We start from the raw sequence: 26462 nt of genomic DNA on the forward strand, positions 1-26462 counted from the left end.
GTCTGTGTTTTAAAAATTCTGAAGGTGTGCAGGAGAGGGCCTGGTCAAGAGAATATTATGGCATCTTGGAAGACCCAGTGTTTCACAGAGGTACTCAAAAGGAGGAAGGAGAGGTTTTGTTAGTGCACATTCACAGGTTGCTGGTGAGTTGACCTATAAATGAATTTGCGTGGGCCACCGTTAGTGACAAGTACCTTAATATGTTTTTATCTGACAGAATGTTATCTTTACTGATATCTTTCCATGAAAAATTAAAAGTAAAATGGAGACTCAGTCTTTACATTGAAACTTTATGCTAGATTACGGTTTCTAGGAGACAGATGACATCACTGAAGTCTTAGTTATAATGTTTACATTAAAGAATCTTGCAGGTGTACAGTGTGAGAATGTGGTTTCAATGCTGTGATATAAAGAATGGAAGAAATGTGGCTGATAGTGAAATAGAAACAATCACTCTGACTATGGATAGAATTGATAGAAGCAATTTTTTTCCTAAAAATATATTCCATATCAATAAATAGTAATTAGGTACTACATTATATTAAATCAAATGGCTTGTACTTTAAAAACAGAAAAATATTCAGTTTTAAAATTCTACTAAATGTATCTATGTAAAATTAATTGTTACATCCCAGCCATTTTTTTGAAGTCTTAATATTTGAATTGCAAAACATTTTTTTCAACATCTTCCAACTTCAGAAAAGGCCAAGTACTAAAATAACGACACATATACAGTATCGTGTATTAAGGATTTTAGGACACCTTTATTTATATTATTACATTACAGCCCAACAACAACCCCGTGACGTAGACAAGATGAGGCCCTGTTTTACTGATGAGGAAATTGAGTCTCAGAGCTGAGTCATGGAATTAGAACAAGAGCCCATGTCATGAGATACAAAGTGTATGGGACAAATCTATCTCTAAGTTCAAATTTAGTCCCACTGCCACTATAGGATTAAAAATACTTCAGGTTTTGGTGAGGTCGCAAGAGTAATGTGTGGTTTCTGATTCTCTTTTGTACCGGGTTATTGCATGGAAGGTCTTTGCTCAAAAATAGCCCTACACTCTCCCTCACTTACCTCCTTGCCCCTAGGCCATATTTATCCTCATCTTCTACAGTAAGGCCCACTGTGACAGGTCTGTCTTGAGAGTGTAGGAGAGGACGGCAGTTACCTGACTGCCCTGCCTCTCACTGAGCAGCTACATTTAATTTAGGGGGATCCAAGCAGAAATATATTCCCAATTTTGGTACCATCCTTAATCTCCCCAAAAAAGAAATCTCAGAGTCATGCCCTAATTCTCTCTCACCTCTAATCAGTCACCAAGACATTGTTTCCTTATCTTTGTAGTATCTCCAGTGGGGCTCCTGTACTGTGTATTTTTATTGCTGCTGTCTTAAATTAAGGGCTAATGTTCTTTTGCCTAGAATATTGCAAAAACAAGTGGTCTCTCCTCTCTCTAACCTATCACTCATATTGCTGTGATTGTTCTTTTTTCTCTCTAACCATCTGATATTGCCTTCCTAATGAAGACCTTTGAATGGTTCCCACTCTCTAGAGGAAAATGGCCAAGTGAACTCTCACATTCTAGCCCCAGATTACCCCATTCCAGCTCTTGACATTTCCCACCAGACACGGCATGTATTCCACATCTCTGTGTCTTGGCTAGCAAATATATGTCAGTGTTCCCTTATCTGTAAAACCTGAGTCTTCTAGGCATTTCATTCATATCTACGTATTTCCCTCTCTAAACTCTATGAATATTTTTGATTCTTCTAGAATAAGCTTCGCCTTTATTGGCAAGTGCCATTTGGAACATGAAAATGAAGATAACAGAACATGGAAGGTTACAGTATAAGGGATGAGACCATGGAATAAATCCCATCATGCCCTTGAAGGCCAGACTCACCCTGCTTAACAGGCAGTGTACAGCACTTAAAACATAGAATGTTGTTAACAGTTCAGCTTTTTAAATTTTTCTTTACTTTCATAGAAGTAGAAATACATGTGAATTCTATTATCTGAATAGGTGTTCAGGCAGAGACAAAATAATAACTATTTTCCTCGTTTTGGACATTTTAAACTGATACAGTGTATACATTATTTAAATTTTGTTAAATGTACGAAGGCACTTCTTAAAATGATGTTGGGTGAATTTAGGAATACATTACTTTTCAGCATACTATTCCCAAAAGAAACCAATTATCAGCAGAATAAAATCTGCTGATTTTCAGTCTGATTTTGATTTTGTGATAAAGCAGAACACTTATACCTTGATTTTTTAAAAAACTGAGCTGTAATTATTTCATATTTTAAGATTATACTTTAAATTTGGGTATTTAAAAGACCTGGGTTACACTAATTATTTCTCAGAATTAAATTACACCCAATTTAAATGTACATCTTTTAGAAATTATACACCCTTGTATACTAATATTAGAAGCAAACTAACCATCTGTACAACTAACTGAGTGCCATAAGGCATGATGTCTAACTTTGGATATGGCTCATTAAACAAGTGTTCAAATGCTAACACAGTTTCACATTCTCTTGAGCCAGCAGTGACATAGATACTGAAATAGACATTGAAAGATAACTGTTTAAGAGTAAAACCATCTAAATGTGGAGGATTTGTTTTTGTTTTCTCTCCTAAGTTCCTAATGCAAGTTTCCACAGATTCCACTATCTCATTTTGACATGTAAACTGAAACTGACAGGAGGTAGGAGTGAGATCTTAGAACTCACTCGTGCATTCACACATTTGCTGTTGATCTTCCTAAGGCGACCAACCTTGATGCCTAAGAAAAAAGAAAAATATACTTTGAGATATAGGCCAGTGGACTAGTTGAGTAGGAGATTTCTGGGAAATTTCCTACCCAGTTTAATATTTTTATGCTTCTTTAAAATGTTTATAAATATGCTCTGTAGAGAAGTTTGATAGCATACTCAGGAGACAATAATAAAGTCGCTTCCAAAGTAAGCCTTATAGAATAGGGCAGTGCATATCTAATTTTCAAAAATTTTCCCAAATTTAAATAATTCAGTAGTCTTTCCTTGAGACTCATGTATATAGCAATATGTTAAATATTTAGAATTCATGATTTGAGGTATAAAATCAAACCACTTACTTGAAATTTAGATGATCAATTAGCACATATCCATCTATAGAAACAAAAGTCACAATTACAAATCTGAAAGTTACAGAGATAATGCTTTGAGATTTTTTAAAACAGTGAGTCAGTAACTTACATTCGCCTTTAGAATTGCGACATATCAACAGATTTTCTTCAGTGATATCAATGACGTCCAGTTCTTCTCCAGGAGTTATTGGCAAATCGAATATTCCATTTCTTGAGTTACTGGAACATGCCACTGCTGTGTTGATGACAGTAATCTCTTTGTCATACTGAAATGAGAAATGACTACTAATCAGACTATGCATAGGTTTTATATTTTCATTATAACAAAATTAATGGAGGGCATAATATAGTAACCTCAATATATACTCAAGGTGCTAATTAAATAAGATATTAATTATCAAGATATTAATTATTAATTATCAAGATGTTAAATAACATCTAAGGGAACAGAAAATAATAGCAAGATATTCAGTGAAAGGAAAGTAATTTAAGGAAACAATAGTAAAATCTTCTATCTATTTGGTACGATCATATTTTCAAAGTGTTTTCACACCCATTATCTAAGTGTCCTAGAATGAATTCTGGTGACTGGAAAGGCTATAACATGGGCATAAATTAAGTGCTGTGGACAGTATGTTAACTGTTTCAGTAATAAAATTACCACCAAACCCAGGAAAAGAGAAGTTAAAAAAAGAGGGAAAGAGGAAAACCTCTTTGTGTAGTGCTTTAGAGTTTATAATATTCTTACGTACCTAGCATTTCTAGATAATACTCTCTACCCTTTCTCTCTGGGTGGGCGTATATATTCTTATATATAGCTACAGCACACATATTTTAAAGTATGGTTTGGGGGCAATTCCCACTCTCCTTTTGTGGTCAAAGACAGGTATTTGTGGAAAACTGATGATAAACTGAATTTCTGACCTCACGGGAGTTTTTTCTTTGTGACAAACTAGCTGGCCTATATACATCTAGAGGTACATCAACTTCTAATGAATTGAAATCTGTTGACTGGAAAAAAATAGTTCCAGAACATATAGCTCATATTTACGGATGTCTGCTTCACCAAATTAGGGTGGCCAAACATTTCCTTTTGCTCAGGACAGTCTCTTCTTTATAGCTAATGTCTCTATTTACAAATATTTATTATTATGATTAGGTATGCCTCCTTCCACTCTCAGAAGTGTCCTGAATTTGGATGATAAATTATAAGATCCCCTCATATCAAGTGGGATCTGATCCACAAGACAGATTTTTCTTTTGCCTCACCAAGTAATAGCTTCCTAACTGATTTCTTATCCTTTCCAGGCCATTCACTGTTCACTGTGAATACACAGTGATTTCTTACAATGCAAATCAGATCAGGGCACCTTCTTTTTTATAAAGTTCTAAAAACTCTTCATTGCTTTCAGGATAAGATCCACATTTCTTAGCTTGACATTCAAGGTCCTTTGCACACCGTCATTCCCCATACCCCCCTTTCTGTCCTTTTATTGAAGCCACATCAAGCCATATGATAATCTTGAATATACCATGTCCCTTTCATATTTCCATGCCATTGCTCATGTTATTTTCTCGGCTTGAAATACACTTTTTTTCTCTTAACCACCTCGCACAAAGACTTTTACAACTGCCATGTATAATTTACTGTTTTAATTGTACTTCGTATATACTCCTATTATAACATTTAATAAACATTTTGTGTTATGAAATGAAAATGGAAGACAGTTTTATTCATCACCTCCGATGCCTGGCACAAATGTACCCAATATTTTGTGATTTGAGCTGGATAAAAGTTATGGCATACTTCTTCTAATGGCATATCGAGGAAACCTACCACAGATAATAAGGAAAAATGGCATCATACACATATAAGGAATGGAATGTCTATCCCATATGAGACGAGACAATCTAAATAAAGTGGGGGAGAAAAAGCACTAGATGGAATGTAGGGGTCTTTTCAACAAGTAATTGTTACACTGTTGTTTCTCAACTAGTTAAATAACATCACAGTTGGCAGCCGATAATTTCATAGTACAATTTAGTAGTAACCCTAATCAGCTTTGGTCCAAGCAGGAGTTATTAGTGATTATGAAGGATTTGTGTCTATTCCTATTTTAGTTTAGTCTAAAAAATATTTTTGGATGTTTACAGTGTTAGATAGTCCTGTTCTGCTCTGCACATGGATATAGGATGATAAGGTAACCTTTGTCCTCTGTGAGCTCAGTTTCATTGATGAAAGTGTAATTCCAACAATGTTAATGTTTTGTGATAAGCTAGAGGTTTGCCTGGGTATACAGAAGAAGAGGAATTTCTTTAACTGGCAAGTGTGGGTAAATCTTCTTGGAGAGACGATGCCTCGACTTGGTGTTGATAAATAAACAAGAGCTAGCCAGATGGAGAAAAGCAGCAAGGCATAGGTGGCATTTGGAACAGACCAAGTAAATGCCTCGAGGACGGAAATAGCAGGACATGGATAGAGGTGGAAGTTCATCCAAGGGACAAAACTAGGAGCAGTTTGTCTCCAAAGCACAAGGTGCAAGGTTTGGAATGGTAGAAATAAAATCAGAAAGACAAGCAAAGGTTATGACACGAAGAGCTATATGCCATGTTAAGAAGCCTAAACTTTATCCATTTGGCAATGGGGACCTTTTGAAAGATTTTAGGCAGAGTAGTGACTTGGACAAATTTTATGAGCAGGATGCACACGCTCTCTGTCACAATCCAGTGTCTGGCATATGGGAGGTGTGCAATATGTTTCTTAAATTAATAAATTCTTATTCTGACAGTATCTGAAGTCAGAAGGGAGGATCATTGGATTCCGACTAAATCATTCATTGTCATTGGAATTATGCAAAAAGTGCTCCATGGACTCTCAACGAGAGGATAAGAAGTCAAGGAGCTTCAGCTGCTGCTTCATTCATTCAATTATTGTTCATGTATTTGTTTCATGATTCATTCGTTCACTGAACATTATGTGACCAGTTTTATATTGGGAGCTGGGAAGCAAACTTGAGACGAAATCTCTCCTTCAAAAGGGACTCAAGTTTAGTTCCAAATGTGCATGCTGTCACACATACTGGAATACAACTGAGCCGTATTTTAACAGATACGTGTGTAATAGATTTTTTAATGGGTGCTGAGCGAGTAACTGCCTGGAGGAGTTAGTGAAGAGTGGGTAACATTTGAATAGAGCAACGGAGGAGTTTTTCCAAGCAGAGGAAATAACATATACAGAAGGCATGATAATACAGAAATGTAACAGGAATAAAAATACCAGCTTTTTAGTCAAAGTTGATGTCTTAATCCCAGAGAGACAGAGGTGAAACACACTTTGAGACTCTTTAAAAACAGAAGTTTTTAGTGTTTAACATTGTTGACCATTACCTTCAGAGCAGAACATACCTCAAATCTTTCTCTAAAAAGTTTTTCTCTTTCCATTCTCTTCTTTTCCAAGTTTTGCTTCTTGTTTCTGAAGAAATTTCTAGGAGATAAACTGGCAAGAAAAATGCAGGTAGGGTTAAATGTACTATAATAAAACTTCAAGTTTCCAAATCTATAAAGTCATTCTATGTCAGGATAAAGTCAGGTATAATTTTTTTGTGTGTGTATGATTTTATATAAATTTTGTTATGCACACACACATTTCCAATAGAGCAGATTGTCCAAACAACCTTAACAGACTAAGTAAAACCAACTGTTTTCCCCTACTATTAAAAAAATTTTTTTTGACAGCAAGATAATAACTTGGAATAACATCTAATTGCTTAAACAATTTAAGTTAAACAAATTTCTCGATCAAATTTAGAAGTATAATTAACTTAAAGAAAAAACTTAAGGAAATACATAAATTGTCCCATTTGCTCTCAGATTATTTAATGGAGCACCATAAGAGTAAGTAAATGGCTTATATTTTGTGGTTTTCCAAGTTTTCAAACCTAATTGGGGAATCAAAAATTCCTGTGTATCAATCATAGAACTGCCTGATATACTGAATGATTATGAAGGATAGAATTAAGACAGTAAAGCAAGATGCCACAAAATATATGCAAAAATTTCAGGACAGACAATTGGATAATCCTATAGCAGAGGCCGATTATGCTTTTATTTCTCCCTTTTCCTCCCTCCTGGTCTTCTGTGAGGGTTGGTGCTGCATTTTAGTAGTTTTATGCATCGAGAGAAGGAAACAGGTCAAGTAAGTCCTGTCATTTTCATTCAGGAGGGTCACCTGTATCCATTTCATTCTGTTCAAGATTACAGCTACTGCCATATTTCAGGCTATGACCATTTGCTTGAAGTACCATCTTCCTCTTGCCTTTCCTTCTGTGAATCCACCTGCATACTACCTTCAGTCATCTTTCTAAAATTTAATTGGTCATGTTACTCTCTTGCTGTAAAACCTTTTAACCTCTCTCTACTGGCTGTAAGATAGTCATACTCCTTAGCATGGTACACAGGGCATTTTATAATCTGCCCACAATCTACCTTTCCAACTGCCCTTTCCCATCTACATACAAAGTTGGCATGGAACATCTTACATTGTGGGCTGTCATATCCACGCCTTTATACCCGTCATACTCTTCCCCAATCTCTGAAAACTTACAATCTTTGATTAATAAAGGGATAATAAAAGGATTGAACTAAGATAGAAAACATCTTCTACTTATGAGAGAATTAGTTCTGGTAGAAACCAAAAGGGCACTGAGAGCACCTGGAAATTGATACATCAACCTACAGGCGTAACGACAGCCTCAATACACTGCATTTTCAAATTTACTCAGTGGAGAATAAAAGTAAATTATTATATATCAGTTTGTTGTAAGAAATAAAAAAGCACTTGAAAATTGTTTCCTAGAAAGACTTATGTGTAGTCATTAAAATACGAAACAAAATTTTTTTTTGGTGGGGGATGAGCAGTAAGAAATCTTATTATTTCCTCTCTTGGAATTCTGTGGCGCCATGCTATGCAAAAGCATGCAGTTTGAGGTGGGAAGTGCTTTTCTACTCTGTGAATACATCTTTCCAACTTGGGAAAAATAAATCACATCAAGTCTATACCCAAAGAAAATAAACTGAAGGGAAGGGTCATCATCCTGTGTCATCCTGAGTATAAACATGGTATATAAGCTGATACCTTACTTTTTGGGGGGTGTCCCTGTAGGACTTTTCTAGACAGGTTTCCCAAAGTAGACTGACCACACAGTGTTCCCAGCTCAATGACTAAACAAGGATTTCCCAAAGATCTCGTTTAAACGGTGTCCCTCAGATCCTGCCCCATCTCCTACCGTGTTTCCCAGACTATAAAACCTAACCAGAAAATAAGCCCGAACATGATTTTTCAGGATGACATCCCCTGAACATAAGCCCTAATGCATTTTTTGGAGCAAAAATTAATATAATACCCGGTCTTATTTTCGGGGAAACACGGTATTAGCTGAGGTGAAGACTGGCGCACGGACACCTAGTGACCATCAGAGACAATAAAAATTCACCGCCCCCAACAGCCCACTGGGAACTTAGATCCCATGACCGATAAAACATTCTTGATAAAACATTCGTTTGTAATTCTAACACTAAGATAGTCATAACTAGAATTATATTGTATCTTAGGGAAATCTGTCTTAATTACTATATGATCCCAGGCTCATCTCAAAGTTTCATTTAAGTTCAAACGATGTTATTTAAGGTCTGTCTTATAGGGGGAAAGTTCTTACAGCCTGAAAAAAGACTGGAAGCTTTTCATCGTTTGGTAAGACCTGGCTTGAAATCTTTCCTCGCTCCCTATCCACCAAAAGCAGGGATGATGATGATAACAATAAATGTCTGTGGCTCTTTACATTTTCATATTCTTTGTCTCTTCTCATCCTCTCAACTGTATTGTAATTTAGGTGTTACCGTTCTTATTTTGTAGATGAGGAACCTGAAAATCAAATTTACTGACTTGCCCAAGGTTACAGAGCTAGTAAGAGGCATAAATTGCAACAGTTAAACTGTAGTTACACCTATAGACTTACCTTTCTGATTCTTCACCTTTTTTCTCTTGTTTTCCCTTTGGTATTAAAAACTTGGGCTTCCAAGGTTTTACTTTATCTTCATCTCTGAGGAGAACAATATTTTTGAGCAAGTAAGTTAAGATTGAACTAAAACACTTATGGCACCATCAGTACTTTCTGGACAATTGTGTTTTACAAAAAAATTATTAAAAGTCATCTAGAAATATATTTTGATAATGTAGGGCAAGGCCAGATAGCAAATATTTTAGGCTTTGCCATACCATCTCTATGGTAACCACTCAACTCTGCTATTGTAGCTGGATTTACAAAAACAAGTGACAGCTATATTTGGCCCACAGGCCAGTTTTCTGACCCCTGATCTGGAGTGATCCAAATTTGAAATTGGAAGCAAGATCCAAATTTGAAATCGGAATCTGCTTATAACCACACTTTCTCTCCTTTCTGAGCCTCAGCTTCTGTTGCCTCTAAAACGTGAAAAATAATATTAACCTTCACCCTGAGAGAAAACTAATGCAACTAGTGTTTGGTATTAGTAGAAAATGATTCAGGAAGGGAAGAGGGTATTATAGAAAGAAATAGTGCTTTTTTTTGAGCGCCTAAGTGTCAAGTCTTATGCTGGGCATTTTAATATACTAACTCATTTGCTTTTCACAGTAAGCATTGCAGCCATCCTTCAAAGTAGTCATTCGTAAAGCTTTTACAAAGGAGGAAAGAGATGATCAGTGAACTATCATGGTCAAATACTGGCTTTGAACCCAGGTGCATTTGACTCTAAAGTCTATGGTCCTTTATCATACCTGCTTTTTCAAAACGTGCTTTTTACCTGGTATGACAAGGTTACCAATATGTCCACCACTCGTATGAGCAAAACAGGATCCTACTCTATCAACCACCTGTATGTCTCTGGTGTCTGCACGTGTGAACTTTAGTAACTCTTCAGCGAGTCAATTATAACCACAAGGATAATACGTCACAGGAATTTTTGAGATTATGTCATCATTCCTTCAGATTATATTCACAAGCATCCAGCTGCACTAGACCAGCACTGAAGATGCAGCTTAAGGAAGGTTTTTAAGAAGCCTTCCAGGACTTTTAAGGGATCTCCAATTCCTCTCTTTTGTCAACATCTAGTGCCGTGGAGTAGCTGACATACAGCTCAGCAATGACTTCTTTTCTGACTGTCCAATGGTCACTCGTTTTATCTCTCCACTTTAGGTTCCCAGAAGATGGGATCCAGACATATATTCCAATGTGGCTGATGAGCTCAGCACAGTGCTGGGCACACAGCAAGTTTTCAGAGAGAATTTGTGCACAGACATACTATTTGGAGGGAGCTACAACTGCGAGGGCAGGGGACGGGCAAAGTGAATGCCTACTTAGACATTGATTTTCTTTACTGATTCCAAAGCAATATATTCTGAGCATTTAAAAAATTGGAAGAAGTGGAAAATAGATGAAATAAACATAATCTGACCTTCCAAAGACATATGCTTTTCCTTCTAAGGATTATGCAAGCTCTTTTAAAAACTGAATTGAAATCATAGCATCCATGCAATTTTGCATTCAGCTATTTTTCAGTGGTCAGATTGCAAGCACTTCTCCATGTCACTGGAAACTATTCAGTATATATTTAGCATATATTTAAATGGTTCTGTTGAATACTATAATATACTTAGCAAATTATTGGATATTTGGATGGTTTATGAAAAGGAGACTTTTTATAAATAATCCTACACATTTCTGTGCATATATTTTTTCTTTCTGTTTCCCTTATTTTTTCCACTAGAGCTACTTGCTTTGAAGTGAAATTACTGAGTTAAGAAAAGGGTCTGGGCGTTTTAGATACATATTGACAAATTATTCTCTTGGAAAGAGCATACCAATTTATACCCACACTAGCTCCATGTGAACATTATGGTCAACTCTTTGTGTCTTTGTCAACTGATTTTAGCTTTTCTAGGGACCTAGTTACACATGGAACATTTACAAAAATTAAGCATGTTCTAGGCATAAATCATGCCTCAGAATATGTCAAGGTATTAACAACTACTTTCTCGATGTACTAATATCAACTACATTTTCATCAACTACATTGTACAACTACAATGTACTAATATCAACTGCAATGACACTGGAATAGATTAGAGAGCATGGAAACAGATCTTCCGATATATGGAAACTTGCTATGATAGAGATGGTGTTGTAAATCAATGGGGAAAATAAAGACTATTCAATTAACCACGCTAGGACATTTGTTTCTCTGGAAGAAAATGTAGGTAGATCTTTGCTTCACTTATACACAAAAATCAGTTTCAGCAAGCTCTAAGGTTTAAGTGTAAAAGGCAAAACTAACTGTTTTAGAAAAAAAATGGGAGAATATATGACCTTGGGATAAAGATTTCTTTAAAAGATAAAGCAATAAGGTAAATGGATAAATTCAAATACAGTAAAATTAAGAACTTTTATTCATCTGAAGACTGGAAAGGTAGTTGAAAAGACAAGCTACAAAATGGGAGGAGATATTTGCAATGCATATAACAAAAGAATAGCATCTAGAATGCATAAAAATACTCCCATCTATAAATGAGTAAGAAAAAGACCAATAACCCAATAGAAAAACAGGCAAAAGATATCAACAGGACTTTTGCAGAAGGGGAGACATGAATGGTGAATAAGCATATTTAAAGGGACTCAACACTGTTAGTAATGAACGTAATACAAATTAATACCACATGAGACAGTGTCTTATACCCACTAAATTGGCAAAAATTAAGAATTCTTTCTGTGCTAAGTGTTGGTGAGAATGTGGATCAACATTCCCCTTATATTGCTGGGGAGAGTATGAATTGGTACAACCACTCTGGAAAACAAGCTGGCATCTTCTTATGAATTTGAATTCCCTATATAATTTCCATTTCTTTCCCCTTCTCGGTATATATGTCTCCTAGAAAAATTCTTGCACATGTTCACAGAAGACAGGAAAGTTGTAGTAGTACTGTTTGTTAGTGCAAAAAAATGGGAACTGTTGTAATAGCCACCAACCAAGAGAATGAATAAATAAATTGTGGCATATACATACAATGAATATTATAGAACAGTAAAAATGAGTGAATTACAGTGGTAAAAAAAAAAGGATGGATTTTATTTGAGTAAAGTTGCAGAGTTCTGTATTCAGCATACTATTTTTATAATACAAATCCCAAATGAAACTATATTTTATCATGTGTTTGATAACACTATTTTTGTTTTAACAGGAAATGAAACACACCGTTTTGGAGAATGGTTCACTTGGGGGGATGGCAATGAGAGAGGCTAGGAGATGAGCAGAAGGTAGAGAAGCCAAGGCTTTGGTTATGTTCTAGTTCTGAAGTCAAGTGATGGGTCCCGGCGAATTCGTTTGGTCATGCTTTACAACTTATGTATGTTTCTTATTTTCTTTTGACTTTTACAAATATTATATAATTTACGTTGAAGAAAAAGAATTCATTCTTAACTCTAATTTGATATTCCAGAGCCCTCATGACAAATTACGTCTCCTGCTTGTGACAACCTGTTTCCTGATCATATGCCTTATGGTCCAACAAACTTGCCCAAACATACATTTTCCATTTATACAGTTGCCCTCTTCCCCTATATATTCCCGTTCTCTCTCTTCTTGATCCCCAGTCTCCAGTTGTCAAAATGTTACCTATCCTTCCTGCTTCAACTTGGCACAGATACTTTTCTGGAACCCTAAATAATGGAAATGGCTACCTATGCTGAGCTTCCAGATTACTTTGCACTTCCTTTCTTCTTTTTTTTAGCAGGCCCTTGTTAACTGACTTAACAAATTATGTTTTGGTATGAGGCCACACACTATAGATTGGAAAGTCACAGTCCCTACCTCAGGGAGTTCCCACCTAGAGGAGGAGACAGGCAAGAAGCAAGACCAGTACAACTGTGAGGAAAATGTTCTGATAAAAATGGGGTACTTAACCCAGATAGATAAGGTCAGAGAAGGCCTCCTGGGGAAAGTAAAATCTGAATTCAGTTTTCAACACTGAGGGCTAAAATAGATAACCAGGCAAAAAGCATGACAAAGTGCTACACCGAGAACCATTTTTTCCCTTAAGTTCTCACCTTTTTATCGAGGTCTTCCCCAACCATCTACTCTAAAATGACTATCGGCCCCTTCCCGATACACACACCCTATGCCCACTCTCTTTCAAAATATCCCAACAACCAAATTCCAATGTGAAATTATAACTTATTTTTTCTCATCTGTCTCCAATTAGGCAGGAATAGAAATTATATCTGTTTTCATTGTTGTATATCCAACAACACCTAACACAGTGCCTGGCACATAGTACATGCTCAGAAACATTTGTTGAATGGATCAGTGAAGCTGGAACAAATGAGAAGCTTTTGAAATGCTGGACAGCTTGTTGAGTTCAAAGAACTCCAAGTAGCATATAGTATGGATGGAACATAGGAATGGTGGGTGAGTGGGGAGTACAGGTGGGGCTGAGAATTTGCTAGGGGTTGGGTCATTAATCAATTTTACGTCTTCCTAAGCAGTTTGCATTTCATTCTGAGAGTGACGGACAACCACTAAATGTTGTTTTAAGTTGATGGATGGTCGGATTTGTGACATGATCACATTTGCACTTTAGAAAGTTTGGAGAATAATCTGAAGAGATGAGATGGCCGTTTGGGAAGTGTTAATAATCCACCTGAGAAACAATGAGGGCCTGCACTGTGGGTGTGCAGTAGGGCTGGGGAAATGGGAATGTTTTGAGAGTTATTGGAACAGAAGAGGGTGCAGGGCAGGAGAGGAGGCAGAGTTAAGGACATGCTTAGGGTTTTGGTTTGGGCAACTGTGTGTTTATTGAGACAATCGCCAATATAGAGATTAGAAGAAAGAGACCATATTTGAATGGGGAGGGTTGAGATTAGGAATTATTATGTAATTCTGAGTTTTAAATAGAATTATTCAGCAGGATTACTAAGGTGGAGGAGATCTGATCTCAAATGTAAATTTTGATATCATTACTACAATGATTATAATTAAAGCCCTAGATGTGGATGAGATCATTCCGGAACGTATTAAGGAAGAATAGAACTGAAATAGGAAATCTGAGAAACACATACTTTTTAAAGAGATGAATGGTAGAGTTAGAACTCACACACACGCACACAAAACCAAAATCAAATAGGAGCAACAGCCAAAGGTGAGGAATAAAAAATAGCAATAACATGGAAACCTGGGGAAAGTTAATATTTTTTTTTCCTTTGAAAGATGGCATGTTTTCCCCGAAAATAAGACTTAGCCGGACCATCAGCTCTAATGCATCTTTTGGAGTAAAAATTTATTATATTATAAAAGACCAGGTCTTATGTTATTATTATATTACATTACATTACATTATATTACATTATATTATATTATATTATATTATATTATATTATATTATGCCTGGTCTTTTATTATATTAAAATAGGAACCGGGTCTTATATTAATTTTTGCTCCAAAAGACGCTTTAGAGCTGATGGTCCGGCTAGGTCTTATTTTCGGGGAAACATGGTAGTCAACAGTTAAAGATATTATAGAGAAGCTAAGTAAGATAAGGTCTTAAAGGTATCCACTGGATTTAACCAAGAAGTTGTTAGTGACCTTACCAAAAATCAGTTCACTGGTATGATAGGAACAGAAGCCCAAGGACAGTGAGCTTGGAATGAACAGAAGAGACCTTTATTTTTAGCCATTTTATTGAGCGGGAAGGAGCAGAGAGATAGCTAGAGAAGGGAACCAAGTTTTGGGGATACTTTCTTTTTCGATAGAGTACAGTTATTTAGTCTTTGATAACAGAGGTTCTGTCAGTGCTTGCTATTTTCCACGTTGTCTTATACATAGGAGGTTATTAAATAAGTGTTTATTATGTTGAAATAAGTTTCAAATCTCTAGATTCAAAGATAAGAAACAGATTCTAAAGCTTCAGTGACTTTTGAATCACCTACCACTGTTAGATCATCTATGTTATTTATTGTTTTCCCTTTTTAGTCAGGGGACTATCACAAGGTGACTTTTCATCCAGTATCTAAAAATCTGAAGATGGCCCTCTGACCATATTTAAAAAAAAAAAAAAAAAAAAAAAAAAAAACCACACCAGAAAATGAGTTAAATAGCAGGGATGACCAATAAGGTAAATTGACTTACTGTGATTCTTTTTCATTTATGTTCACATCATCATGGATAATAACTTCCTGAGACCTAAATTCTAGGGGCAAGATAGGATCAAAATAGTCCAGTATTAGATATGACTTATACAATCGCTGGCTCCCCAAATTGTACACAATTATCCAGGTGCATCCCCACGCCTGTTTTATCAAAATCGGATCATAAAATACAGATAGGCTGAAAAGATCAAAGAACAAAAAGTCCTTCATTTGGAAAGAAATTCAACTGAGGGATTAAAATTTGATGTCCGAATATCTCAAACACACATACATGTATTTATTTCAATTTGATTTCATGCAGATTTCCAGAAATATGAATTGGTGAAAGAATCATTTTTTAGACTAAGTTTCTATCATCTTAGAACTGCACAAAGATATCATACTGCTAGAATACTGAGAGTGTGTGTTTTTCCTAATTCCCAGGGAAAATAAAGTTCAGTAGAATATTAATGTTGATTTTTTCCATGATTTTTATTTTTTTAAATTTTTTTTATTTTTTAATTTGTTGGAGTGACAATTGTTAGTAAAATTACATCGATTTCAGGTGTATAATTCTGTAATACATCATCTATAAATCCCATTGTGTGTTCACCAACCAGAGTCAGTTCTCCTTCCATCACCATATATTTGATCCCTCTTACCCTCATCTCCCACCGCCCCCATGATTTTTATTTTAAACGATTGGCAAACTACTTTTATTATAATCTTGCATAAAATTGACTCTGACTTAGTACATGATCATAGTCAGACATGTTCAGTTGAGGATATTCACAGTCCTTGGTGCTCTACATAGAATTCTATAATGTTCAAGTGATTCACCACCTGAATGAGTTTGACACCTGGCATAATTATTCATAACTCATATTCTGTTATTCATAAATTTGGATGGGGGCACAATGCATACCTATTCGAAGTTGGCTGTTTTTTAAAAAACACAGACCAAAGATATTTTGGGAAACCTGTAGTTTTACCAGGTTTATATAATCTTCGTTGATTATTTAGTTCAGCATTATTTAGTTCATATTTGTGGAATATACTATACATTTGAATTGCCAAGTCAGAGTGAAATCAAAGTAGCCACCATGGTTAGAGATCATAAACAAAAACCAACAAACAACAAAACACATGGCCCTTTTTTATAGACAGAGTCAACTTACTGAAGTGGCTGAGAGCATACTATGTGTCATCCATTGTGCTAATTTGTGCACTATTGTTTTTATAGCACAGCAAACAATACATTGTCCAATGACCCACCCCTGATTCAATTAGTATGTGTACTGCAGCATGATCATGTTCAAATTAGGGTGATATGGCTGTCAAATCCTTCAAGAGGCTGTGTGATCTAATGTCAAATGCACAAGCCTCATTAATCAGAGAGACTTGAGTACAAATCCCAGGTCACTAAAGCAGAGATGTGGGGCCTGGAGCCTCTCCCTAAAAAGGGATGATAACATCTATGACTCTGGGATTTAAGAGGCCTGGTATATGGTAGGCCTTGAGAAAAGTTACTCATCTTCCCAAAACTCAGTAATACTATTGTGTAAAATTTCTTCTTTGATTTTGATGTCTACTTCATTAAATGTGGAGTGCAGGAAGGACTACTACTGCTCTTTCCCTTCCCTTAATATGCCAATGCTGAGTAGTTTTGTGCCAGTAATAACTAAATGTCACTTACCTAAATCAGGCAGCGAAATGGAAAATGCACTGTTGATTGACAAAAGATGTAAAAGGTTAAGGGGAAAAAAGCCGTATTCAGAATAACGGATTGATGACTAGGTTTCTTAATACAGATGCTTCTAGGCAAAGACGTGAAGCAAACCTTTCCTTGCAGCTTTGTTCTGATCACCACCTCCCTTGTAAAAATCAGCTTATTTACCCTTTGTGACCACCTATACCTCGTTTCCTAACCAGACCACCTCAGGCTCTCCTGCAGCCCTGCCCTTCTCCATCCACGAGATTCTGTTTCTCTCTTCTAACATTCCAAGATGTCAATCAGATACAAACAACATGGGATAAGTATGATGAGAGAGAACAACTTTCTGGTGACACTGAATCCTGCTTATTTAATATGCATAAGCCAAAGGGATGACCTGAGGGGAGAATTCCAGGCCTGGTGGAAATGGAAGATGGTGAATTGCTAAATGGGAGAGGACATTTGGCCCAGGTAGATTGTTTGGTTCTCCTCCAATCTCACAGTTATAGAGGTCACCCGGAAGGAAGTATGGCGTGGTAGAAAAAAAAAAAGTCCACGTGTTTTAAGCAATGATTTCAGTTCAGTTCTACAGATCTTTTGTAGATACTCTCCATGGGCCAGGCTCATGTGCTGGGTGTGCAAAATGATCAGACTTCCTGTCCTGAAGTAGCTTGGGATTTAGTGAGGGAGACCAAAAGTGAATTAATACAATACTCTGTGATAAAAACATAATAAAGGATGTCCAAAGGAACAACGCTTTCAGGAAACCCATCTAACCTTTATGTAAGCCTCAGTTTCTTCCTTTCTAAAATGCGTCTCAGCACCTTTCTTATAGAGTCACTTTTGTACTGGCTGAGCATACCTCCGTGAATGTGCCTGGGACAGAGCTAATGCTAAGTGATCCCTGCTATTAGGGTCCATAAGACCAGATTGGATGTGGTCAGGATCGTGATATGCAGGATGGAGTCCAAGACATATATGGTCATGGAGGCAGAGGGAGCATTCTAACCTGGATCCAATTGTTTTTTTCCTTTAATTTTTTTCCCCAATTCTAGTTGACATTCGATATTATTTTATAGTACTTTTAGGTGTACAGCATAGTGGTTAGACGTTTATATAATTTACAAAGTGATCCCCTGATTAGTACCCACCTGGCACTATACATAGTTATTACAATATTACTGACTATATTCCCTATGCTGTATTTTACATCCTCATGGATCCACTTTATAAGGGACTGTAAGTATCAAGCTACTAATTTTTGTCGGAAGCATCCAACCTGCTAAGGCCAGGATCTGCCTTTCCGTCTCACTGACCACCGGAGCTGAACTAAACTCCTCCTTCCATGGTCAGGGCTGCAATTTACAAACCCCGTATCCTGTTGGATCTCTTGGTAGATCTATAATCAATAGACAATTAGACTTAAAATCACAGAACTTCGAGGCTTTATGATCGAAAGGAACTTCAAGGTGGAACAACATATAGTAATTCCACGCTGGTATATGTAATGACCTTGGGCAAATTATTTTACCATCCCCTGTCATAAAATACAGATGTATATGCATGTGTTTATTACTCTATTGATAGATTAGGGAGAGAAGCACCTCCAGAGACTACTCAGAGACTTTCATTGGAGGCAAGAAGAAACCTGGGCTGATGGGTGCAAAAGGGAAGTGATTTGCCCACATTTACACATTGAATAAACAGAAGAGCTGAAACTGGAATCCAAAATCTAGGCCTCCCATCTCTTTGTTATACCAGTGAAAGTGTAACCTTCCCAAACATTGGTAATTAGCCAGCTTGATCAGGGAGGGTCCTTCCGGGGCTAACTTTGAGATACGTGGACCATTCAGCTGAAAAGTTCGTTCTCCCCTCTCCACACATTGCCTTTCTCAAGAGAGGCAAATTAGAATACGGAAGTGTAGATAAATCAACAGTGGAACTTGTGGGGATAAAAAGCATAAAAGGACATAATAACGTAATGCTTAGTGATAATATCAGGAATATACGCCAAGGATGATGAGAAAAGTTTCCATTCTGGACTTTGCTTGATTAAGACTTTCTCTCTACCCTTCTTTGCAATCTTTCCTCATCAGTTTTTTCAAAAGGGACTTTGTCACTTTTTCATTAGTGTCCGGGGGTGTGGTTCACTCAAAAAGTGGCCAGAAGGAGGCGGGTGATAACCAGGGCGTTTGGTTTAGTTTCTGGTCTCCTCTCCACTGTTTCTGAGAATAGGGTGGAGAACAGAAAGCTGTGTAAAGGGGCTTTTTACCTTAGGTTTTCTTTCGACTTCGTTTTCTTCATCTGAAATCTGTCCTTTTCTTTCTTGAAGAATCTCTGCAGTCTTTTAAATGCTTCTTTTCCTTCTAAACTAAGGAATCAGAGGATATAAACATGGCATTTGAGAGAGGACTAGAGATGGAAGGCTGTGGTCGTAAAAAGGACTAGAGGCTTCAGTCTCATTTCTGAAACACACCCCACTCAAGCAAGAGCAGGGAAATGCCTTGTCAACCTCTGTGCTCTGCTTCTTTGTTTTGATGTCTATGTGAAGTAGCACTTACCAGGCTGCCACAAAGGAAATTAGGATATTTCAACAAAAACTTTCATCTGCTCCCAATGGTCTCTATTCTGCAGCGTTGATGGAGCAAAGTCTTCCTTTTAGAGAAGATGACTCAGGGAAGCATAGGTTACAAAGTACAGTAGAAATAGGACTTATTTCTAGTGTACTATATAGGAGTTGCTGGCTCCTGAAATTCATGTCACTGAGTTTTAATTTACGGAATGGTATAATACAACAATGGTGGTACATCGACTGCCCAGTTGATGAATACAATTTTTCCAAATATGCTCTTGGGTTTTTTGGGGGGAGGGGGAAGGAGAGGGGACACCCATCTCATCCCACCCAGCGTGAGTCCCCTTTTTCTCCCTTCAACCTTCAAGTTTTTGCTTTTCCCCTGTTTTCCTTTTTAGAATGTACCTCTAGTAACTAAACTTAACAAATAATGCCCACTTGAACAAATATTATTCTTGATAACACTGAATTTTTAGATGTTAAATTAAGCCCAAATCCCAGTGACAGTTTTATTAACTTACAAAGACACCGGTAAGTCATAACCGTTGATTTCTTCCTGGAAAAGTACGATAGAACTGAAGCAAGTTTTATTGACATTTACTTCTCACTTATTTTCTAACACAGTAGCAAAATGCTCTGCTCTGGGAGATAGACATTTTCTCAAAACAGAAAGCAACGTGATTTGAAATTTAACATATGATTGTACACAATTACAAGAATCCTATTGAGCACAATGTAGTGTTACAAAAGCTTATTTCCATTCCCTGTGCAAATCCTCCCTAAAGATGGTGGGGGCAAGAACGAGAGTCACTTCTGAAGTTGGTTTTCCTAGACTAACAGGAAATACCATTAGCTACGAAGCCAAGAAAGAGAAACTCACTCTTTTTTTGGGCAGTTGCTCTTCGTTCTGTAGACATCTTCGTACATTTCTTCACTATTTTCTTCTGAAATTAAAAAAAAGCTATTTTCATCCATTCTAATGACAGTAGTTCAGATTCATATTTAACAGAAAATTATTGGCTACCTACCAGGTGCTGATGTACTTTTATGTTTTCCTTGTTTAAGTAGATTATATTGAAACACACGCACATATTTTTATAAGTATATGGTACAAATGATTAAACGTCTATAAAATTAGTATGTACAAACAAAAATTAATATTTGCTTCCACCCCAGATTCCAAGTCTGCTCCGTTTTACTTAATAAAAGTTGGTTTCTCAACAGATCCTTCCTTCTACCCTCCCCCTTTTGCGTACTTAATATATAACAATCAGAGTCTACTAAACATCAGACATTGTGTTGAATTCTGGAGAAATAATGAAGAATCAATATATTTTGAATAATCTTCCCCTTCGTAGCATGGCTTTAGCCTAGCCTAACACATAAGCTTAATACACACAGATATACTCTAAGTCTACCCTGACAATGGAGGATTTTTAAGTTCAAAATGACTCTCACACAATGAGTGCAGGAGAGTCACTTAACTTCTCTGTGCCTCAGTTTCCATTTTAAAATGAGGTTTCTGTATTTAATGATCTCTAAGATGTTTCACCATCTGAAATTCTGACATTCTATGAAGGACAACAATCAGAGTAGCATTTGCTTATTCCCTCTCCATTATATTTTCATTCATTCATTCAACAACTATTTTAAAAATATATAACATCTACCTGGCATTATTTTAGGGGCTAAGGCAAATGGTAAGCATAAAGAAGGTAACCATCTAGGAGGGAAGACAGTCATTAATCAAAGAATCCCATAAATATGCAATTATAATTCTGACAAAAAAAGAGGGTTGAAACGCTGAGATTGAACCCCAAGGAGAATATTCACGGGGTTGGGGGGTAATGACTAAGCTGAGCACAGAAGAAAGGTTAAGAGTCACATAGGCAAAAGGACACAGGGGAGGAAGAAAATTCCAGAAAGTGGGAGTAGCATAGGCAAACACCCTGTGGTGGGAACTTGACAAGTCAGAGGAGCTGAAAGGTCAGCACGACTGGGTCTCACGGTTGAAGACTGAGCATAGAATAAGAGAACAGGCCGCAGAGGCAAGCAGGGGCAAACCACTCAAGGCCGTTAGACCATGTGAAGGTCGACTGTGAAAGTACTGGGAAGCCATGAAAGTGTTTTAAGTGAAAACATTCCTCTAATCAGACCTGCATTGTGACGAGATCAGGAAGGAAGCGATTTCACAGGGAAGTTGCTTTTTTGCCACAAGAGCCCCATTACCTTCATCTTGACCTTCACAATTCTAAATGTATTTATTAGCACATACCTCAGTCCACTTCCCTTAGCTGGCTACCACCCTGTCCAATTGCTATCGTTAAAAGTATGTATAAATAAAAGACAATTTATCACGAATCAGCCGTAGAGCACTCAGCAATTCCTACTGGCCATTTCACAAATGTCTCCCTGTACTTACCATTATCTGAGGCAAATGAGTTAGAGAAGTCTGACTTTGGTCTGTGGGGAGAAAAGAAATAAAGACTCTTAAGCTGTTGTCTTGTACCTTTAAAGTCTCACCACATTCATTTGAAGTCTCACTACACTGCTGACAGGCTGGCATTGTACTTACCCCTCTCTCCTGGGGTACTCAACATCATCATACGTCTCCTCGGAGCTATAACTTGGCTTAAAGGCCCCTGGGCCTGGCATTTCTGCAGTCATCGCCAAGGCCTCCACATACCCACCTGTAAGGAAAACAGAGAAACCCCCTGAAGAACAACTGCTATCATAAATGCAATCACACATACCACTGGCAGTGGAGGTAAGAATGGGAAAAGATAGGTCACGTGTGCCAAAGCTGGATTATACTCTTGGTGTGTGTGATCATTTGGCAAACCGTTTCCCCTCGCAGAGGCTCAGGTATGATTCTCTGAGGTAGGGATAATGATAAATAACGCCTACCCTATGTGATCATGGCAAGGATTTACTACATTTTTTTGAAGGTGCTAGTTTCCTAGTAAACTAGTAACTCCTCCCTCTTCTACGATTGCTCCTCCTCTAATGCCTGTCCTCAAATGGTAAAGTCCTCCAGGGTACAGCCCTAGGGCTTCTCCATCTACCTAGATGACCTCATCCAGTTGTGTGCATTTTTCTCTTAAAGGATAAGTTCTTAAGACAAGTTGATTGCATACATGTCAACATACAATATTCATTAAAGTTGGAATTAGCCAGAAGATGGTTTGCCAGGTTGAAAATGTATTGGGATTATTTGCCCAAGTAGCCAGCTTGTTAAATGCAGGTGCTTGTTTATTTCACAGAGACGTAATTTTGTCATAACCATAAAACTGCCACCTTTTATCAGTTGGCATTGGTTAATATTTAGAGTATGGGTGATTTAGAATTATTTCCAGACATGAACTAGTAATCAGAAATAAGTAGTAATATACCTGCAAAATAAGCAGTAAACAAATTGAATTGTGTCTATTCACTAAATGAACCAAGTAACAAGATTTTATCTTCTGACACGAAGTCAATTAGCATATAGGCCCCGAACTGTCTCAATGAATGTTAGCTCCCAGAGGCAAAATAAGGTCCTGCATTTTCTTAAGGAGTTATCAGTAAATTTCTTCAAGACAAAATAAAGATGCTGAACCCACAGTTGCTTAATTCTTAGTTCTGGACAATTTTTTTCTTTCCTAATCCTTCCTTTTGGCTGAGGCAAATGTAAAAGTTTGTGACTTCATTTTAAAAACACAGACAACTCCTAAATTTACAGCTCTAACTTAGATATCTCTAATGAATTCTAGATACTCCATCAGCCTTCATACCATTTCCATTTGGTTGTCTAAACATACTATGTTCCAAACCAAACACACCTTTTCTCTCTGCAAATTTGCTCTTCCTGAAGTCTGACCCTACTCAATAAAAAAGGGCAACTCCATCCTTTCAATTGCTCAGGTCCAAAACCTTGAAGACATCCTTTCCTCTTTTCTCTTTCTTACCCCACCTCCAATCCACATCTCTCCTTTCACATTACATCCTGAATACAAACACATCTCAATGCTCTGTCTGCCAAGCTACCATCAGCTCTCACGTCAATTATTGCAACAAGCTCCTAACAGATGTGTAATTCATCCACTGCCTTTCTATATCAATTTTGTCAATTGTTTTTTATCTTTTCCAAATCTGTTTATTCGTTTTTATTTTAAAAACATTAAATATAGTTATGTTTTGTGTCTTGTAATTCTAATATCTGTAATATTTTGCAGGTTGGTTTCTGTTGTCTGTCCTGGTTTTCACTCTCTGTGGCTTGTATCCTTCTATGTTTAGTTGTTGTTTTGCCTGTGAACTGTTAATTTTTTTTAAAAAAATCATTTTGTGGGAATTATTTGAAACCTGGGATAAAAATAGATTCCATCAGAGAGGATTTATGTTTGCTTCTATCAGTTGTCTGGGAGGGCTACCAAGATGGTACAACTTTAGATTCAGTTGGGTTTCTTTTGGAATACACACATAGGGTGAATTTGAACTGCCGGTGCACATGAGGCTCAGCTTATGATATTTTTTCCTTCACTCAGCACCAGGGTCAAAATGGGCAAATTTCCTTCTGCTCCATGGGGTTTATATCTTGCTAATTCTTTTTCTTTTTTTTTTCAAAGAAGTAATCCTTTTATTTTTTCAAAAGTGGCCTACTTGAATAGAAGTATAGAAAAATACTCACTTGAATTTTTTTCTTAAAACTTTCCTCTGTTTTCATACCCACACCCCTCGACTAAGCATTTTGTGCTACTCATCGTAGGTATCGCAAAGACTTATTAATGGATTCAGCAATTCCCTTTGTGCTTTAGCAGTATGTACGAATTACTCAGAATAATCTTCTTCAGACTGTTTCCATCATGGTATAATCCCCAAATCTATAGTGACTCTTCACGGACATTATATTATGGCATGAAAATGGCATTCAGTCCCACATTCAGGGCTTTGCTGTAACTCTTCTTCACTTCAACTTGTTTTCCTCTCTTCCCTCCTTTCCCCCCCGCCCCCAATACTCCAAATAATTCTATTTGTCATCTTAAAGCATGGTTTTTAAATTAAAGCTATCTCTGTGCTTTCTCATTCACCTCATCAGAACTATTTACCCCGCCCCCATTTTTTAAATTAAATTTTTTTGTGTGTGGTAATAACACGACATCTACCATCTTCACTAATTTATAAGACACAATACAGAATTGTTAACTATAGGCTCAGTCTTGTTTGTTCTTAAAGTGTGGACCTACTTTGCGGTTCCAACTTTATACAGGAGTCTCCTATTATAAATTCACTTTGGGCAGGCCCTGGGATATGGCCCCTGTAGTCTGCATGCCATGCAGTCAGAACAGGAACTCAAGGGATTCAGAACTCAGTAAAAACCCTCAGGGCGAAGGTAGCTTTGGCATTCACTTCCCAGGATCCCTGGTTACTGCAGGTGTATGGATGCTTTTTTTTTTTTTTTTTTTTTTTAACCATTTCTGTGATACTTCTATAAATTAAAAAAAAAAATTGATCTTCACTTGTTTCTGTCAGAATCATTCAGATTGTCTAATCCACTATATTCTCAGAAACTGAAGTTTGATTTATTCTTTCATTCCTTTACTGTTTTTTGGTAGCTCGAGTGTGCCAGACACTGTGCCAGGTTACAGAAATATGGAGAAAAATACCCAGTGGTCTCTTATCTCAAGGTGCTCACAGTATACCATGAGAGGCAAACATGTACACGATGAATTATAATGTAAAGCATGCTATAATTTTTCAGAAATGAAAAGGAATGAAGAGAGCTAGCAGTTCTTTAGCATATGAACCCGACTTTATGTGCAGTGATGAACAGCACTGGGGAATAAGTATAGGAGCCTCATTTGCACATGAAAGGAAGTAAATTTTCCCAGGTTACAGGAGACTCTAAAGCCTAATATGGAAACGTGGTCACTCCGTCGCTGCTTAAGTGTCATGAAAACTGAGAGGCGTGAAGAATTGTGATCCCTGGAGAGTGGGAAAGAGGAAGGTGGACTGAGGTAAGGGAGGTCTTAGAAGAAGTCACTTTTGAGGTAGACCTTAAAGGATTAATAGGACGTCAGCAGGTAGAGAATGAACATAAAGAGAGAAGAGATCAAGCAAAATTAGAGCGGCACTTAAGCACATGCCATAGTCAGTAGACTGAGAATAGTGCAGAGAGTGTACAGAGAAGGAGGTCTGTGGCGGGAATGAGGCCAACTAGCCTAGAAGCTGATTTTAAAGGGCCTGGAGTCCATCTTATGATCACTATGAATTTACTCTTCGTATAACTCTGATTGTAATACTTTATGAAATGTCAGTGGTTTGCTATGGCTTATTGGGCTGGAGTAGACATCTGTTTTCTTTGTCTATCCAGTGTCTACATTTTTTCCCTGATTAACAGCCCTCTTATGTGTTATGCAGTTTTGGTAGAACTGACTCTACCAAATCAATCAGAGTATCACATCCCCCATTTATAATGACTGGTTCAGGAATGGCATGTGACCCAATCAGAGCCAATAAGACTCAGGTCTGGGCCTTCTAACTGTTCAGATAACAATTTCTAGTTTTTCTTGGGGGTTCCTAAGAGGACAGAGTCTAAGCCTGTCACTGCTAGATGCCATCTTGCCTCTGCAAGGGTAGATTTTGTCTGAAAATGGAGCCAAGACAGAGGCTGAGCAAAGCCAGGAGTAGAAAAAGTAATATTGAGTCCTTGTGATATGGTTTGTGTCCCTGGATCCAGCCATGACCAGACTTTCTACTAGATGAGCCTCCTTTTCTTTTTTTGCTTAAGACAATGTGATTTGACACTGTTACTTGCAATCAAGAGTCTTGACTAACATGAAGGTAAAA

The 26462-nt window shown here is 37.2% G+C and overlaps 1 protein-coding gene across 1 annotated transcript in view; it reads right to left on the reverse strand.

Annotated features, from left to right (window-relative positions):
- Positions 1-744: 744 nt before the first annotated feature.
- Positions 745-26462, reverse strand: part of FYB2 (FYN binding protein 2) — an 83583-nt gene continuing 57865 nt past the window's right edge. The window contains exons 10-20 of the mRNA XM_033114495.1: positions 22213-22327; positions 22060-22100; positions 20518-20581; positions 19338-19436; positions 17048-17076; positions 15353-15413; positions 9157-9240; positions 6548-6638; positions 3252-3408; positions 3131-3164; positions 745-2800 (exon numbers count right to left, since the gene is read on the reverse strand). Of these exons, the coding sequence (XP_032970386.1) occupies positions 2779-2800; positions 3131-3164; positions 3252-3408; positions 6548-6638; positions 9157-9240; positions 15353-15413; positions 17048-17076; positions 19338-19436; positions 20518-20581; positions 22060-22100; positions 22213-22327 (797 nt within the window). The 3' untranslated portion in view covers positions 745-2778. The remainder of the gene's footprint in view (positions 2801-3130; positions 3165-3251; positions 3409-6547; positions 6639-9156; positions 9241-15352; positions 15414-17047; positions 17077-19337; positions 19437-20517; positions 20582-22059; positions 22101-22212; positions 22328-26462) is intronic.

This window comes from Rhinolophus ferrumequinum, chromosome 9 (assembly GCF_004115265.2).
Source record: "Rhinolophus ferrumequinum isolate MPI-CBG mRhiFer1 chromosome 9, mRhiFer1_v1.p, whole genome shotgun sequence".
NCBI classification, from domain to species: domain Eukaryota; kingdom Metazoa; phylum Chordata; class Mammalia; order Chiroptera; family Rhinolophidae; genus Rhinolophus; species Rhinolophus ferrumequinum.